The 18,517-nt window shown below is 45.4% G+C and overlaps 1 protein-coding gene across 6 annotated transcripts in view; it reads right to left on the bottom strand.

Moving 5' to 3' along the window:
- Positions 1-18,126, bottom strand: part of PFKFB4 (6-phosphofructo-2-kinase/fructose-2,6-biphosphatase 4) — a 76,569-nt gene extending 58,443 nt beyond the window's left edge. For 3 of the 6 annotated variants that reach the window (XM_069090598.1, XM_069090599.1, XM_069090597.1), the window contains exon 1: positions 10,612-10,803. In XM_069090598.1, coding sequence (XP_068946699.1) covers positions 10,612-10,708 — 97 coding nt within the window. In that variant the 5' untranslated portion in view covers positions 10,709-10,803. Of the gene's footprint in view, positions 1-10,611; positions 10,806-17,953 lie in introns of those variants that run through there. The other 3 variants (XM_069090600.1, XM_069090601.1, XM_069090603.1) reach the window with 3 other exon arrangements.
- Between the last annotated feature and the right edge of the window lie 391 nt (positions 18,127-18,517).

Raw genomic sequence — 18,517 nt, 5'->3', positions numbered from 1 at the left:
GGCTGGGGTGGGCCAGATGCCTTGAGTGAGGCTGGTGATCTGGGCTGCTGAAATGCATGGGAAAATCCAGGGACTGGGTTGCTTTCAAAGATGTGTGGTCTTTTCCATTTAGGGGTCTAGGTTCCATCACCCCAACATTCCCCCCTCAAGAAATAAGAAAAGACGAATTGGTTGATTTAGAAAAACATGGAAAGACTTGGACCTATGAAGGAAGATGCTATCCACCTCCAGGGAAAGAACTGACAAACAGAAATATGCATAGTATGGTCTTAGATATTTATGTATATGTGTATGTTTATAGATGTGTATATATATATGTAGAAAGATATTCAAGATTTAATTGTAGCTATCTCTTGGGGGAGGAGAAAGAAGAAAAAAAAGTGGAGGGCAGAGAATAAAAGATAACCTAGAAGGAAGCAGGGAAAAGTTAGGCAGCTTTGAAAACAATGTGTAGTATTTATTACACAGATTTTCTTGAAATGGAAATCTGTTGTTTTATATTGAATCCTCTTTTATGCTCTGCTGTTTTTCTCATTTTGCATTTAAGTTTAAAATGAACAAAGATTTTTTTAAAAAGAAAGAAAAGGAAAGAGGTTTAACCACTCAGAAAGTTTCTGAAGCCTATGACTAGTTCTCAAGCACAGTGGAAAAGGCATTAAATTTGAAGTCAAATGACCTCCTCGGCAAATTCAGCATTGCTACTTAACAACCTATTTGACCTAAGCTAAATCGTTTAATCTCTCTGTGTCTTGGTTCCTCATCTGTAAAATGAGGGCATTGACATAGCTGAATTCCAAGTCCCACTCAGCCTTGTAGCTATAAATCTATGACCACAGGAACTTGGTGGTTCAGCCTGCAAAGATCAATCCCTACCACTCCAGTTCTGGCCTATATCCCTTGCCACCAGAAAGTATACACTTGAAGGTCATATCAAGGTCATGCTACTATTATATAATCCAATCTTCTCATTTTACAGATGGGGAAAGTGAGGTCCAGAGTCTTGAAGTGACCTGTTCAGGGTTATTCAGTAGTAACATTGTTGGAGACATAAATCAAGGTCCTCCAACTTCAAAATCCACGTTCTACCCAAGACATCTACCCTTTGTTCAACACTCCTGGAGAGATTTTGAAACAAAAGTCTTACCCCATGCATCTGAATTTCCCAACAGCCAGTTATTTTTCTGAATTTAGCAGCAGAGCAAGGTCAAACCCCATGAGCTTTCCTCTATGAGAAACAGCCTTAAGTCTTCCTTTAACATTTTGTTTTCCAGAGAGATGGCCTCCCTAGGAATCCCCAAAGAAGGTAAATCTGTCCATTTCACACACACCAGAATGATTCCATGTCTATCCTGAGGAGAGAAAGCAAAAATAGTGACTTCTTCTCTCCTTCAGGGTACCAATTGCTCTGCAGATACAGTTGCCAGGAGATGGGCCCACAGGGCAGAGGTCACACAAACCAGAAGGCTGTCATCCCCCAAAACACTCAGGCGGGGTGTGAGCACACACTGACAGGAAGCAGGAGTCTACCTAGTAATATTTTGACATTTCTGTTGCCACACAAGGCACCAAGTTGAAATCTAAAGAGTATCATGTACATTTAGCATTTTGTTTTGGTTATTATTTCCAATGTTTAGATCAGACATGATTTCATAGTCATTACAGATAAGGAAACTCTCCCTCATCCCAAGTCACTACCTGCCTGGCAATTTAAGAGCTGCTTGGGGCACTGAGTGGTTTAATGATGTGCTGTTTTGTTTTGGTTTTTTTTGCCAGGGGGGAGAAGGGGGGGGTCAGTCAACAAACCTTTAGTAGTTCTTTACTTATGTGACAGGCACTGTGCCAAACAGACAATATGTGTCTGAGGTGAGACCTGAACCCAGATCTTCCAAAGCTAGTTCTCTAACCACTACCTTACACTGCCATTCATAATCCCAGCAGCTAAGGAAACCTGAAGTCCCTAGATCCCCAGGTTCTATACCCATTCTTTAGTATTTTAATCAGGCCATAAAGTCACTGATCTCTGGCTTCTGTACCCCATCTCTAAGGGCCAGGCCATACAGCTCTTATACCCCCAGGTCTTAGGAAGTCTGTTTCTGAGGACCTGTTTAGACTAGGTCAAAAAGACTGAGTCTTGCAAGTAAGTGGGGCATAGTTCATTTATAAAGGCTGAATAGGACATCATCCCCTCCCTTGCTTGGAAGGGAATCACAGAAATTAAGTGGTTCCCCTATGGATGAAGATTCTCTGAATGTACCAGGAAACAATATGAGGAATAACTGGGGATCCCAAGGCAGGATGGTACAAGGGAAAGCACACAGGCCTGAGATAGGGCCCTTGGGCCTGGATCTGGTCTACAGTCAAATGAGTTAGTAAGTCAATCAATTTGTGTTTATCAAGCTTCTACCAAGTGCCAGGCCCTTTGTTACAAAGAAAGGCAAAAAGACAAGTGTGTGCCATTGAGGAGCTCACAATTTGAGTCACTGAGCCTCAGTCTGTTAATCTATAAAATGGATATTTGTATTACCTACCCCATAGGCAGATTTTGAGGATGAATAGAAGAAAAAGATGTCAAAGTACTTTAGAAGATAGGAGAGAGCTTATGATAGGTGAAGAGAAAAAGTATTTATATAGTCCCCACTATGTGCCAGGCACTGTGCTAATTGTTTTTTTTTTTTAAACAAAAATCATCTCTTTTGATCTGAAAAGTGGGTGCTATTACCTCAATTTTAAAGTTTGAAAAAACTGAGGCAAACAGGTTAACTGATTCGCGCAGGGTCACAAATCTAGTAAATTTGAGGCCAGGTTTGAATCCAGGTCTCTTTGACTCCAGGTCTAGCACTCTAACCACTCTACCACCAGCTTCCTCCCATTAATTTTGTTATAAATAACAAAATGCATCTCGAAAACCACTTGTGATAATTTAGGAATAGAATCCAATCACTTTGAGGAAGAGGAAGCAAAATTAAATAAATGTTCATTTCCACAGACTGGGATCTTCACAGACTGAGCCTTCAGCTCAGTGCTTCCTAATAGCCAAGGGTAGAAGAAACTCATTTAGAACTTGAAGCTAATGATCTTAGACAAGTCACTCAACTTCCCTGGGCCCCTTCCCTCATCTGAAAAATTAGGAAATTGAATTAGATAATCTAAGATTTCTTCCATTTTTAGATCTGTGATTCTATGATTTTCTCATGAGAAAAGGAAGAAAATGAGCCCCTCCCCCAGCCACACAAAGCACAGGACTGACCTTCACATTGCAAATCTCTTTCAGTGTCCACTGTACCAGCAAGGCTCCCAACCCTGAGGAATCTGTGACCCTCCAAATCATCACCACAGCCAGAAAGCAAACAAAGCTGTTTCAAAAGGCCAAAGATTATGAGATGAGTGGTCAGAAAACAAGAAGAAAAGGTCTAAAGAGATGTTCTAAAAGGCAAATGAGATTTTTTTTCATCTGATCTTAAAGTTATGAAATGACAGCACATGAAGGGATCTAGAAGCAACCTAACTGGACCCTGTTGTTTCTTTTTTTTAACAGATGAAGAAAGTGAACAGCATGCATTGAAAGAGATTTGCCCAGTGGTCGATCGAGGTCTAGAATACAGGTGCTCTAGCTTTCCAATGCACTAGATTTTACTATCCCACTATTCCCTCAATTTTGAAATCTTTGTCAAATGTACCACTTGAGAGGAGGAGATATATTGTCAATATTGACGACCCCCCCCAAAAAAAGAGTCCTATTATGCCATTATCAATTATGGAAGAACACTGAAATTTTATGAGAATAAAGATTTGTTTTTTACTCTCCATCTGGAAATGGAAAATAATGGAAAAGGAAATGACTGAGAGAACAATGTATATGGTAACAGCAATATTGTTTAAAGAGTAACTGTGAATGACTTAGCTATTCTGAGCATTATATTATATTATATAAAATATATTATATTGTATATTATAATATTACAAATATTCAAATCAACTACAGAGGATTATGAAGATGCTACCCACCTCCAGAGAAAGAACTGATAAACAGAAGTATGCATAACATGGTTTTAGACATATATGTATCTGTGTCAAATGGCTGCCATCTCTAGTGCAGCGTGTAGAGGAAGGGAGAGAGCTCAGAACTTAAAATGTTACAAAAAATCAAATTAAATTTTTTTTAAAAAGCATCAAAGATGGGGTGGTCAGGTGGCGAAGCACCTGGCGTCAGGCGGACCTGAGTTCAAAGCCGGTCTCTGACACTTGACATACTTACTAGCCATGTGACCTTGGGCAAGTCACTTAACCCCAACTGCCCTGCCCTCACCCTTCCAAAAAGCAAAAAATAAAAATAATAAAAATAAAATGCATCAAAGATATTAAGAAATTCCCTGTGCCCAAATGTCCTGAGGCTGCACAATGCTGTCAGGGATGGCACTGAGGGCTTATCTGTATGGGATAGAAAGTTAGCCAGCAACCTCTGAGGTCTTTTCCACTCCACTCCTCTCTTCTACCTCCTAGGCAGCCATCTTTACTTCCTCTGCAATTCTGACCACTGAGTCTGGTGTTAGGACAGTGAGCTTCTCTGTATACATGTTGACAGTTGTGTTTTTGTTGATGCTGCTGCTGTTGCTGCCACTTTATACTTCAGATTCATACAAAGCCTCCCATCCACTAACCTGCTGGGGGCCTTTTTTTTGCATAAACAGCTGTCTACATCTCTATGAAGCTATAATTTATGTTTCTCATCCAAATGGAACTAGATAAATGAGACCTGACAAAAGAAAGATGGGACAAAGGATGCAAACATATTTCTTTTTATCGCGAGTTCCACAAATCCTTGAAACACTAAGGAAAAATTTTCTGACTTCACCCTTACCCACTCTTCTCCCAGGATCGCCTTCTGAGGGCTGAAAGTCTATGATATGACTGTTCACTTAGAATATTTGATGTGTAGCGGGGAAATCATGGTACATATAGCATCCTGGTATGTGTAGCAAGAACACAGGACTGATTCCCCAATTGATAAATGATCAAAGGATATGAACAGGCAGTTTTCTGATGAAGAAATTAAAGCCATCTATAGTCATATGAAAAAATGCTCTAAATCACTATCGATTAGAGAAATGCAAATTAAAACAACTCCAAGGTACCATATTACACCTATCAGATTGGCTAACATAACAAGATGGGTAAATGATAAACGTGTGCCTCTTTTAAAGAAAGGGGGTAAAAAGAAAACTGGCCCCTTGCAAGCCAGTCCATTGTATGGATTGAACTAAATGATCTCTAAAATTGGAGGACCAAGAATGAATGGCGTGGGTCAAGAGAAGAGTGAGTGTGCATGTGAAGGAACATATTCTTAATGCCATAAGCCCCAGTGTTGGAGGGAGGATGATAAAAGGACTGTGACCCTCTTCTCCCCTGCCTGCACCCACTCTGGTACCCCTGTCATATACAAAGAACCACAGTCACAGAGACTAAGATAATTTCTCCTTGCAAAGGAGGGATCCCTCCACTTTTGTGCCACCATGTCACTCCTTTGTTCAAGAAGCCTCAGTGGTTCCCCATTCCCTTTAGGATAAGAAACAAAGTCCTTCTTCTGCCATTTAAAGCACTTCACAATCTTGCTGCAACCCCTTTCCAGACTGGTTTCACATTACTCCCTGACTCACACACTGTGTTGCAGCCTACTTGTTAATACTCTGGAAACAACATTCTGAATCCTACCTGTCCCTACAACCGAGAATATTCTCCCTCCACACCTTTCCCTTCTGGTATATCTGGTGTCCTTCAAGGCTCAGCTTTAGTGCCACCTTCCATACAAGGCCTTTGATCTCCCTCCCCAATCTCTCCACCTCTCTAAGCAGGAGGTTGATCTATTTCCCATTTACTTACCTGGGGACACATTTTTTCCTCAAATAGGAGGAAGTTTCTATTTTTGGTTTTTTATCCTCACAGCCTAGCACAGTGCTTTGTACATCTAGTTTCTTAATAAATGCTTCTTGAAGCGAATTCATTTTTTCTAAGAGACAAGGAAGCCAGGAGAAAGACTGGTTTGTTCCTTTTGCTAAAATATCCAGAGAAAAATACTAACACTTTTGCTGCTTCCCACTCCTCAGCTTCCTGTAATTGGGCTTAAATCCCCACCAGTCTAAGGAAATTGTCCAATCCAAGGTCACAAAGGACCTGCTGTTCAAGCCCGAACAGCTTTATCTAAATAGTCTCTACCTTCTTCCAGGTCTCTGTGGTTTTGACAATACTGACTGGCTCCTTCTTCCACATTCTCTCTTCCCTTAGATGACACCAATCTCCTTTGGTTCTCCTACTTCAGGAGGTACTCTTTAACAGAAGGTTTTCCTTGCATCTTTTTCCTCATCCAGCCTTCTAAATATGACCATCACTCCCTCCTGAAAAACTCTATCCTTGGCCCCCCTCTCTCTTTCTCTCCCTAGAATACTGAATTCACTCCCATGGCTTCAATTATCACCTCTATGCAGATGTTCCCCCAATCTTTTTTTTTTCTAGCATTGACCTCTCTTCTGAGCTCCAGACCCACAAACCCAACTACCATCTGGATAGTCTACCAGCACTGACAATTCAACTTGTTTAAAATAAAATTCATCTCACTCCCCCTTCCCCCTTCCAATTTTTGTATGTAAAATTTCTCCTTCAGACTTTATATTTAAAATGTTTTATTGACAAATTCTGTTTTGTCAACATAGATCCCACTATACTGACCAATAAGTTGAGACAGAAACCCCCAGGATGCTATTCCCCCACAAGGCTATGGATAGAAAGCCTGCCCCATCTTTATCTTCAAAAAGTAAGCTAGATGATTACTTCCTAGCTTAATTTTTCTTGGTAACTTATATTCTACAATACTAATAACTCTACTACTTAGCTTAAGTTTCTTAACCTCTATGGACCTCAATTTCTTCCTATGTAAAATGAGGGAGCTGAACTAAGCGTCTTTAATGTTCCTTTGAGATCCAAGTTTAATTAACTTAAATGTAAATCATTATTACACAAGGTTATTGAGTGATGTTTAAAGTTAAGTTTCTAATAAAAAGTAAATTCCCAAACCTGAGGTAAATTTCCAGTTGTCCATCGTGCTCTAGGAATAGCATTGGATGAGACAGGTAAGATAGATAGTGACTTGTGCTACAAGAGGGATAAACCATATTGATGAAATCAGAGCCCTTGGAGTATTTCTCTTCTGAATTTTAATAACGTCCTTATTTACACAGTTGTAGTCAGTAGGTATATTCTTCTCCTTGCTCATCCTTCCATCCTGGGAGCCAAGTGTTCCTCTCCTCCTTTGGGGACCTTATTGTCCTCATTTCTTACAGGTCAGTATTCTATGTTACACAACTTACTCTGCCACCCCCCCCCAACTGGGGGGCACAGAGTTTGCTTTCAACTCTTTACTAACACAAATAGTGCTGCTGTGAATATTCTCACATGGGTCTTTTCTTCCCTGTCAATAACCCCCTGCAATTAAAATCCTAAAAGGATTTACTGGGGCAAAAGCATGAACAGTTTTGTAACTTTTATGGTATAAATATGTATTTCTTTCCAAAACAGTATTTCACCAACATTCCAGATTATTTCACAATATTTCCAAAACAAAGTTTCTTAACACTGCCAGCAGTAAATTAACTCCCTTTCATCTACCAGAATGAATGTTATTCTTTATCATATTTACCAGCTTGGTGATATAAGGTGAATGTCTTAATTGTACTTCATCACTGCATTTCAGAATTGCATTAATTTGTATTTCCTTGATGACTAGCAATTTCCTTTTTTTCCGCCCAAACGGTAGTTGGCAGTTTGAGTTTTTCCTTTTGAAAACTAACTGCTAGTATATTTTGACCACTTATTTATTAGGGAATAGTTTACAAGTCATTCTAATTGTTTCTGTTAATGGCACCATCAATGCCAACACTAGGCTTTAAATTCTTAAGTCATCTTTGATTTTTCCTCCTCTCATCTCCCATATCCAATCAAGTTCAAAGTCCTGTCGAAGCGACCTGCACAATAACCTCTCAAATTTGTCTTCCCTCTTACCTATTCCCATAGCTAGGACCCTAGCTTAGGTCCACAAATGTCTCAAGTGACCTATTAAAGTAGCCTCCTAACCTAGTCTCCCTGTATTTACAGGCTTTCCCCTAGAATCTATGCTTCATACAGCTTCCCAAATAATCTTCCTAATGTACACACATCTGACCATTCCCATGCTTAAAAGCTTTTCAGTTGCTCCCCACAGTCCACTGAATAAAATTCCCTTTTATATTCTAGTTAGCCTGAAGGTCCAGATCAAATGTCACTTTCTCTATGAATTATTCCCTGATCCTATCATCTAAAAGCAGCCTCTCCCTCTGGGCTTCCTCAGTCCAGTGTCTATAACTCATGGTGTTTAACACAACTTGCTTTGCTCTATGTCCCTGTTTTATCATCCCTCTGCAACCCCTGAGGATGATCTCCCAGAGCAGGGAATCTGTCTTATCTCCCTCTCAACTCACGCCCCCCCCCCCCACTTCCCTGTACACAAGTGATTAAATATTTGTAGAACCAATGAAGTGTGAAAAATCATGAAGGAGATGCAGAAACTTACTTTCTGATTGGCTCTATTTTTAAGTGTGAATTCAAACTGAGAAATGTGATGGTTTCCCTGGAAACAGAAAAGAAATTCTGCCAAAAGGATGCAGGCACCATGTATTGTATATAGATAGTATGTTTCCAACCCCCGCTGAGCATAAAGACAGAACCAGATTGGAAAGCAAATCTCATAAAAGACAGCCAAGTTCCCAAGTTTTTCTGATATCACATCTGACAGGAGAAATGTAGCAGATTTTAGGGAACTTGAGTCAGAAAGAATCCAACTTTGGCACGACAACATCCTTCAGTTGCAAAACTGCTATTACTTAGAGTTGGAGGGGGTGGAGGGAATGATTGCTGAGACTCACTGTGATGGGGTAAAGGTCTTTGCCTATCCCCAGGGGCTGAATCTAGATTGGAGTGGCTAACCTGAGGCCTGTGGTGGAGTGACAGGGCCCACAAATCAAATGCAAGAGCCTTGCTATGCGGGGACTTTCTCTGACTGGTCCCATCCAAGTGGGACTGCTCCCTTACTCTAGCACCCCAGGGTTGAAAGATTCAGTGTCAGGTGTGAGGATTCCACAAGGAGCTTAAACTTGTCAGACCACAAGATGAAGGAGAAGTAAGAGGTAGGTCAAATTTACTCAGATGGGGAGGGGGGGGAAGGGAGTAAGGGAGGGGAAGTGAAATCCTACCATAAAAGGTTAGAGGGAGTTGAGAAGACACTTGCGCCCCCTCCCCTCTGGTCATCTGCCTCTCAGTGTCCTACCTAGACTCATTGTTGACCAACTAAAGAAGGCAATAGGGCCTTCACCAGTTGCCAAGGCTTGCCCTGTCAACCTTGACTAGACAAGGAACAGCTAGGCTCCAAATCGGCTGGTACACAGCCTTCCTCAGCTTCCTCTTCTGAACCAAGAATCCTGGACCCTCTTCTTAGGACCATGTGCGAAGGACCAGCCTAGGTTAGATTGCCCTAATCCAAGGCTAACTTGGTTTCAAGTTCACACATATCCAGAGGGCGGGAAGAAAATGTCTATACACACACAACATCAAAACACACATTAGAGACTAGAAATTCAATGGAAGGAAGCTCAGACACACAATCCTGAGCAGGGGAAAGGTAGTTTCCTCACAAGTACACAGACTGACACACCCAGAGGTCAAAGTGTCTCACTCTTAAATACTGTTCTGCCAATGCTGGCCTATTCTGTGAGGGGGCAGAAGCACCTCTATTGACATTCAATAGCTCAACATCTGGAAAGAGCCTCAGTTATCCTATCCCCGGATAGGAGACTTCTGACTCCACTCCCCCTGGGCATTCAGACAGAATTTCAGAATTGAGAAAGGCTTAGAAATCCCTTCAGGGAAACTGACGCCCAAAGAACTGAAGAGATTGGTTCAGGGGTGCACATCCCGTCAGTCAGTATGTGCTCTGGGGCTTTTCCCTCGGCATGAGAAGGCTTTGCTCTCCTGTCCCCACCCCAGCCTCTAGGGCTGTCTTCGACCCCCTCCCAAAGCCCAGGGCTGCAGACTCAAAGATTCCATGATTCCAAGGGACCCCCACCACGGTCTTGGCTCAAACTGGGTTTCCTACTACCAAAAGGAACATCTCTTTCTGACACATCCCCCTTCCCTCCCCAGTATCCTTTCCACTCGGCCCGGGTCTCTCACCCGAGCCGTAACGTTAGGGCCCTCTAAGGGCACGCCGCCCAGCCCTCACTAACAGGTGAAAGGTGCAGGGCCAGGAGCCCACATCCGGGACAAGTCTGCCCACACCCGTGCTGCGCCCCCCACGCCATGCCACCTCCGGGGTCACCTGCGCTATGCCTCCCCCCTTCCATCCTTCCAGGTGCACCCACTCCCCTTACTTCCACTCGGACATGCGTGGTGCACATAGGTCCGTGAGCCCCCTCCCCTCCCAGAAGACACAGGTATTCACCACCCCCCCACTCAGTGCGGAGACACAAGCAGCACCTCCCCCCGCCCTGCGCGCCCTCCCACCGGCACGCGTGCGGCAGCCTAGCCCCTCACCTCCGCGCGGACACGCGTGCTGTGCCGGCCGCCCGTTGCTATACGGCATCCAGATCTTCTTCAGGGGGTTCTGCGTGAGCTCTCGGGGGGAGGCCATGGGGATGGGCCGCGGCGCTGGCGGGCGCTGCGCAGCCGGGAACAGCTAGCGGGCAGGCTGGCCTGAGGGCCCGGGGGGCCACCTCCTCCTCCTCCGCGGGCCCGAGATGGAGCCTCCCCCGAAGGAGGGGCCCCGAGGCTCCACCTCCCCCGCTACCTCCCCGCTCTCCGCCCGAGACCCTGCCCCCAGCCCCAAGGGCGGGGGACCCTCCCTCAGCTCCGCCCCGGGGGCTGGGAGAGGGAGGGGATAAGATCCGACCGGGCGATCCCGGATCCTTCCGCTACTGATACGGGGCTGAGCAAGCCACTGGGTTCACTTCGGGGACGCCACCGCTTACCCAAGAGCTCACCCGGCATCGGGGCCAACCGACGAGATGCACCTCCCTCCTTCTTTGCCCTTCTAGAAGGAGGCAGCAACTCCCACCCTCTGTCTCAACCTAGACAAATGTCTCTTTCCCCTTTTCTTGATACAAGGCTCTCCTCCCCCAGCACACACCCCCTTCACTCTTTCAGCCCCAGAGCCAGCCCCTACCCTTGACTCCTTCTCAAAGATCCCTAAGGGAGACCAGCCCCGTGAATCTGGACAAGATTGTTTCCCACTCAATTTCTCAAGGAGAAAATGGGGAGGGGTGGTTAAAGTCTCTAATGCCTCTAGGAGGGTCTGGAGGAAGGGGATGGGGTGTAGAGTGGTCAGAAATTGTTACCATTGGATCATTACTGAAGATGATTTCTCTTGCAAAAGAGCTTAGATTAATTTAGTGTTTATGATACTGCAAAGAACTAAGAAACTAGCTCGTGGGGTCCCGAGGATCAGGAATGCAATGCGGCCAGGATATTTAAGCTGCTCTGGACTCAGGAGTTTGGAGAGTGAAGGAAAGGCTCCTGTAGGGGGAGGGAGGAACAGAGCAAGGGGAAAAGGCCATTGGGTGTGGTGGGTAGGGCCAGCTCAGACGCCAAGAGGAACCTGGAGTTTGCCCTCTTGCCCAGGCACAGGCCCATGAAGTGTGAGCTCTGTCCCTGCATGACCAGTTGATCACTGAAATGGACTCTATGTGGGTGAATTCATGGTTCCTATCTTGATCTATCTTCATGGGTCAAGGGGCATTGTGGGATACCCCTCTGAGGCCCTTTAGCACCATGCCGGCTTTCAGGCTTAGACTGGAGCTCAAAACATACTCCACAATCCATCCTCTTTCCCAGGCCATCTTTGTCTCATCACTGAAACAGGTGCTGAAGTATCTCCTCCAAGAAGTCTTTCTGAATATGAAATTTGGGTCAGAGAACCCAAGTTTTAATCTGGGTTCTGCCACTCATTACCTGTGTGATCCTAAGTAAATCAACTGGGGGGCCCAGTTCTCTGATCTGTAAAAGGAGTAAGTACATTGGACTATATGATCAGTTCTAACTCTATGAACATATGACAGCTTTATATTCATCCTAACTACCCCTACCCAGCCGATGACAAGACTCTACCCCCAAATTTCCTCCCATCCTCTCCATATTCATGCTCCTCCATTACTAACAGCAGTTCATGAAGTGCTTTCCATGCACATCCTACTGTTTTTCATTCTACACAATCACAAGTTCCCAAAGTGAGCAATACCGCCCCCTGGGGGACACTGGAAATGATCCAGGGGGGAGGTAGTAACAAATTTCAAAACAAAACAAAAACATTAAACTGTTAAAGTCGATTTCTAGGGGGGCACTGAGTAATTTATTTTTTGAAAAGGGGTCAATAAGCCCAATCAATTTGGGAACCTCTGTATATAAATGAATACTCTACAAATCTGTATGTTCCATGTTGAGCCCTAGATTATTGGGACAAGTCTCCGATTGGGTCTCTCACCCCTGATGGACATCATGTGTGTCTATGTTTAACCAGGGCAAGGCCAATGCCTGTCCCAAGACCAGCTTCAGAGATTCCAAGAATCTGGTTGTGGTGGTAGTTAAAGGCATGACCATGATATCAGGAGGAGAGCTCACCACTCTAAAACACAGATGTGTCCCCACCCCGCCCCCAGGGTCTGAGTATATACATTTAAGAACTGCAATATATGAATTACGTCCTTAAACATGAGGCCATAATCAAGGTCACAGGGTCCAGGCCACCTCCAGAAGGCTGGAGTAGAAGGGATTTGAAGCAGCAGATAACTCTCTACATCAAGCTGTCAAATCCCTTTCTATCACATTCTCCTTAGAGGTCAGAGACTTCAACTCACACCAGAGATGGAAAGGCCAGGGTGCATATAATAGCACTGATACAATGCTTTAAGGTTTGCAGAGTGCTTCACAAATATTTCATTTTCTCTTCACAACCCCAGAAGGTAGGTGCTATTATCTCTATTTTACAGAAGAGAAAACTGGGGTAGACAGAGGTTATTTAACTTAGGGTCACATAGTGCCTGAGGCTGGATTTGAGCTCAGGTCTTTTCTAACTCCAAATCCAGCACTCTACTGTACCACTTAGCTACTAAAAGCCAGACATAAGGACACAGTTCTAGTTCCAAACAGCTTCTTCTTTCCCCATCCTTCCACTCTCCCCCTCCATATAAAGTCGGCTAAAGATATAAAAATTGCCCCTTTCTGAGAAGCTAAGCACCTTGACTGAGTCCCCTAATTCACACTTGGTTTCCTTAGGAGATACTCAGGACTAAGGTCTTTGCCTGACCCTCCTCCCTCCCAGACGATGTACAGCTTGCAAACTTAAATAACTCCCAGGTACCCTGTGTACCACGGATAGATTTCAGGGGAATCTGTAAACTTAAATGGAAAAAAAAATGCCTCTATTTTCACTAGCCTCTATCTGAAATTTAGCATTTCCATTAATTATGAATTGTAAAAAATATACTCTAAGAAGACGTCTATAAGCTTCACCAGGCTGCCAAAGGGGTCCAAGACACACACAAAAAGGTCACAAACCCCAGCTGTGCACCACTGACCACCAAGCCTCCATTTCTGCATTACAGAGGGATGAGATCCAGGAGTATTAAATTAAAAACCAAGAACAACTCAGAGGCTATTCCTGACATGAGTCTATGCACACTCCAGCTAGAGCCTGGGTACTGACCAATGGGTGTTCTGGATGCCTTAAGCCATCTCTGACAGTGCTGCCGGGTCTGGACTCAAGGGTGGAACAAAGTCTGATAAACTCACCCTATCTTCATGGCTCAGACAGGGAAAAGCCAAAGCTCATTAGGTAGAGGAGGGTGGCTCATAGACTGTCAGCAAGAAACTGTCAAGCCTTGACAAGACCATTAATGAGTTTCAACTTGCCCTAGCCTCAGGGACAACTGGAGGTATGGACACACACATACACACATATGAAAAAGCAAACATTCATACAAAGATGCTCAAGCAGACTGCCTTCTGACCCCCAGCATGGCCTCTCCCCTGGGACCTAGGTCGTGGGAGCCTGGGACAGATTCTCCCTGGGATCACTGTTAGACACTTTCCCAAGAGCCTTCAACCTTCCTGCTCCCAGGAAGATGGAGTAGAGGAGGCCGGGGAGTTAACCCTTGTGGTACCAAGGACTGACGAGGGACCCTTCTCATATAATCCATGACTGAGGTGAGGGGATGCTCCTGGCTCCGAGCAAGTCAAGCCTAAATAATTATTGCAGCTCCCACAACCAGCTCTTCTGAGCATCCCCCAGCCCTCCCCCCTGCAGCAGACCCAAGCAGAACCCCTGACCCCAAACACACAAAGTCCTGCAACTACAATCAGCTTTCAGTTCTCTCCACAAATAGTAGGCAGACATAACTAACCCAGAATGTTCCATTTGACTCAGAACCTCATCGTTAGGGAAGCAATGATTTCTTCATGTCTAACTCTGGGCCGTTCCTTAGCTCCAGAGCCTTTGATGACTTTCCACCGCCAGTAGAATCGATTTCAAGTACCTCAGCCTGCCATTCAAGGCCCTCTACCAACTGGTCTCAACATACTTCTTATTTCTCTATTTTCTTCATCCTTTTTCTTTCATATCTTAAATGATTTATTGATACTTTTTTTAAAGTGGTAGTCACTAAAAACAAAAATGGTAGTCACTTCCCAATGGTCTTCACTTCCATCTCTCTCCTCCCTTTTCCCCTTGTAATAGAAGACAGTTAAAACCAACACACCTGTCACATGGGACAATGCCTCATTCCACACCTGTAGTTTACCACCTCTGTGCCAAAGTGAGAGACATATGCTCAACACAGCCCTCTGAAGTCTAGCTTGGTCACCACATTAATCAGAGTCCTGATTTTTTTTTCTGTGTTGCTTTTTATTTACATAATCATCTCATCCTCCCCCATCACCACCCCCACACCACAAAGGCTATAGTCATTCCTGCTCCCCAGCTAGTCTCATTTCACTACAACCAACACCCCGTTCATACCCAGCTATCCTTCAAGGTTCACAACTTATTTCACCTTCTCCAGGAAGCTTTCCCTAACTCCTACAGCTCATGTGGATTTTTCTCTCCTCTGAACTGTGCTCTCCAAAAGGAAGGGAGAGGGGATGGAGAAAGATTAGTAGGGATAGTCTATTTTTGAGGTGAAGGAAAAAAAACTACCTTATGTGACAGTTCTTTATATGCTTCTCTGCCCCATCCCCCTTGAGTAAGAAAGGAGGCACCTAGTGGGCGAAATGATTATGCAGTAACCACTGATTGGCCAAGAGAGAGCATAGGATTACAGAATGGACCAATGAATACTACCCAGAGCACAGCATGTAGACAAATCCTAGATTGTCATAAAAGTGTTTGGGGAGTCTGCATGCCTTTCTAGGACTTCCAGGGAGGCCAAAGCTCTGAATTCTGGGATCTTGGGCCAGTTTCCTCGTAGAGAACCTTAAAGATCAGGCTAGAAGGCTTAGACTTCCAGACTGGTTTACCATGGATTTAATTTTTTTTTACTCACTCTAACTTCCTTCCTCTTATGAATTCTTTCTAAATCTGATGATTCGCTTTAACCTTGTGAATTGACACAATCACATACGTGGTCTGGATGGTGGGAAGACAGAAAGAAGAAGGGAAAGAGTAGGGCAAAAAATTACCTTGGGGAAGTGGAAGGGTAATTAAAATTGGAGGCTTAAGGGAGAAGGGACACATTTCTGAGTCCAGGAGCCAAGGAGTATTTGGAAACCAGGAAAGTCAGAAGGTTCAACTGCCTAAGAGTTGAGAGTTAGCTGCCTGTGAATGTTTGGGGGGGGGGGGAGGTGTTGTGAATGAATTGAAAAAAAAAAAGTGCTGGTACACAACACCAGCAAGTTGTGAGATCTTTTACAGAGCCCTGAAGGTCGGAGTTTAAAATGACCATAAATTTAGAGCTAGATGGTATCTTAGGGGTCATCTAGTCCAACCAACTGGAAAGGATCTAGCCATGGGTCTGTTATGGTCTGTGTGACAGTGAAGATAAGGCTTCCCTTCTCTAGGCCTTGGTGAGTTTCCCTATTCTAGTAACAACCCCTTTCGTTACTTTTGTGAAGACCTAAAGGATCAATGGTTATGAAAGCCCTTTACAGAATTCTGCACAGATGTCAGAGAAGGCTGTCACACATACTATCCAGATGTGAGCCTCAACACATCCTGTCAAGATATTGGGGGGGGAGGTGGTCACATGCTTTGTACAGATGTGAAATAAGGCTGCACAGAAGAGAAGAGGGACCATCATAAAATCTAAAGTGTTCACTGGCCATGTCACTGCCATGTTCAAAAATGGTCCATGCCTTGTCATTGCCTATAGGATGAAAGACTCCTTAGCTCAGGCATTTCCTCCACAACCTGTCTCCAGCCTACTTTTCCAGCCTAATTTCCCTTCACACACATTACCTTCCAACCAAATTAGACTCCTCTGTCTCCTGTTCTCATCCTGTCCTCTTCTGTTGTTCATACCATCAATGAATAGCATCCATCTCCATTCTCCATCCTTGCTGCCTATGTACTTGCTGAAGCATGACCCAACTCAGATGTCCTCTCCGACAAGAAGCCTTCCCTGATTTCTCCAACTGAAAGTGATCTCTCCCTCCTCAAGCTTCTTACAATATTTGCTTGTATCCCTCCTTTGCACTCATCTCATTCTCCCTGGTATCATAGCTATTTTGTGTACTTGTCCTTCCCTCTCCATCAAACTGTAAACTTCCTGGGAGCAGGGTCTTCAGTCCAGTCCATATGAGGGTAAGCTGAAATGACAGGTGATTCTTAGCCTGGAGAAGACTCAAGGAACATATAGTAGCTGACTTCAAGTATAGGGAAGGATGTCAAGGAGGAAAAGGGATTCAATTTGGCCTAAGAGGGCCCTAGAAGCAATGTGTGGAAGTAGCAAAGAGGCAGATTTTTGCTTAATAAAAGGATAGACCTAATAATAAGAGCTATCCAAAAGCACAGTGGACTGCTTCTGGAGGTACTGGGTCCTCCATCATTGGAGGTCTTCAAATCGAGGCTGGATGACCACTTACTAGGTTTGCTGTATTGGAGAATCTCTCTCTCTCTCTCTCTTTTTTTTTTTTTTCAGCAGGGGCAGGACTAGATGCCCTGTGAGGTCCTTGCCAAATTTAAAATTCTGGGGTTCTGTAATTCCTGGTTGTCTCTTTCTCTCAGCACAGATGAACACAAGGTCTCACACCCATTCGGTTCTTAATACCTTTTTGTTTCTACAGAATGGAAAGAAGGGTCGGGGGGAAGTTTTCACTAGACACTGTACAACTGTAAACTAAAGATCCAAATCTGGGGGGCACTCAGAGGTTGTGGGGTGGGAAGGAGAGGAAACCTCCACATGGATGAGTCCTGGAGGGGCTGTGCTTCCCAATCTGCTCAGGACAACCTCAGGGAAGAAAGGCTATTTTTAGCTCCCACTTCTGCCCCACCCCACCCCCCAACCCCGTAGAGCAGTTGGGGGTTGGGGGGGGGTGGGAAGTGGAGTCTGGGGCCACTCCGATGAAGCACTCCGGAACCCCGAGGGGGTCAGAGTGGGAGTCTGACTCTCAGATGTCCCAGCCCCAAGCAACAGCGACGCCGTACAGACAAACTGACTGGACGGACAAACTGACCCACTCCTTCAGCTGCAGGCCCCGCCCTCCCCCAATGGTCTACGCTCCAGCAGTACCCAAAGGTGTACGCACCGGCGTACAGCACACTCCCGGCGAACTAGAGGCTCGTTCCCAGGGGAGGGAGGTGGGCTTGAGGTCAGGCGAAGCGAGCTAGCAGCCAAGAAAACCCTGCCTGGGACCCCTTCGCCCTCAGTCCCAGCCCCATGACCTCTCCTACCTCTCAGACCCTCCTGGGGCGCTCGCTGGCTCTTCGGGTCGGACATCGGGATCCGCCGCGACCCCCTACCCTGGAGCGAGAGCAGCTGTTTGCTCCAGGGGCCAGGACCCACCCGGGCCCGAGGGCGCAGGGGCAGCCCCAGCCCCTCCTCCTGGGCCCCGCCCCTGGAGAACACACCCTGGCTCCGCCCCCTGCACGCCTCAGGCCCCGCCCCCGGACGGATTAGGCCCCGCCCCTCCTGGCGGGTCCCCGAAAACCCAGGGCCCACATGGGCTGGGGGCTCGCTGCTTCTGCACGTGAATGGGAGAAGCGAAAGGAGGGCGAAGAGAGGGAAACTTTCCGGCTGAAGAGGCGCGGGGGAGGGGGGTCCCCTGGGAGGGGCAGAGGAATGGGGGAGGGAATTTTCTGTGTAATAAACAAGGTCTGTTGGCTAGTCTGACCCCGATCCGCCGGATAACCCCCCCCCCCCCACTCTCTCCACCTTCATGGATGCCCCCGTCCTTGGGGTGGAGAAACTGAGTCACTGGTTTTACCCTGCTCATTCTGGGCCAGTGCCTCATAGCC

This window comes from Petaurus breviceps, unplaced genomic scaffold (assembly GCF_028583685.1).
Source record: "Petaurus breviceps papuanus isolate PSGF00001 unplaced genomic scaffold, PetGlider_PUasm1.0 187, whole genome shotgun sequence".
NCBI classification, from domain to species: Eukaryota; Metazoa; Chordata; class Mammalia; order Diprotodontia; family Petauridae; genus Petaurus; species Petaurus breviceps.
The sequence above is the reverse complement of the archived record's forward strand: the minus strand, read 5'-3'. Positions and strand labels throughout refer to the sequence as shown.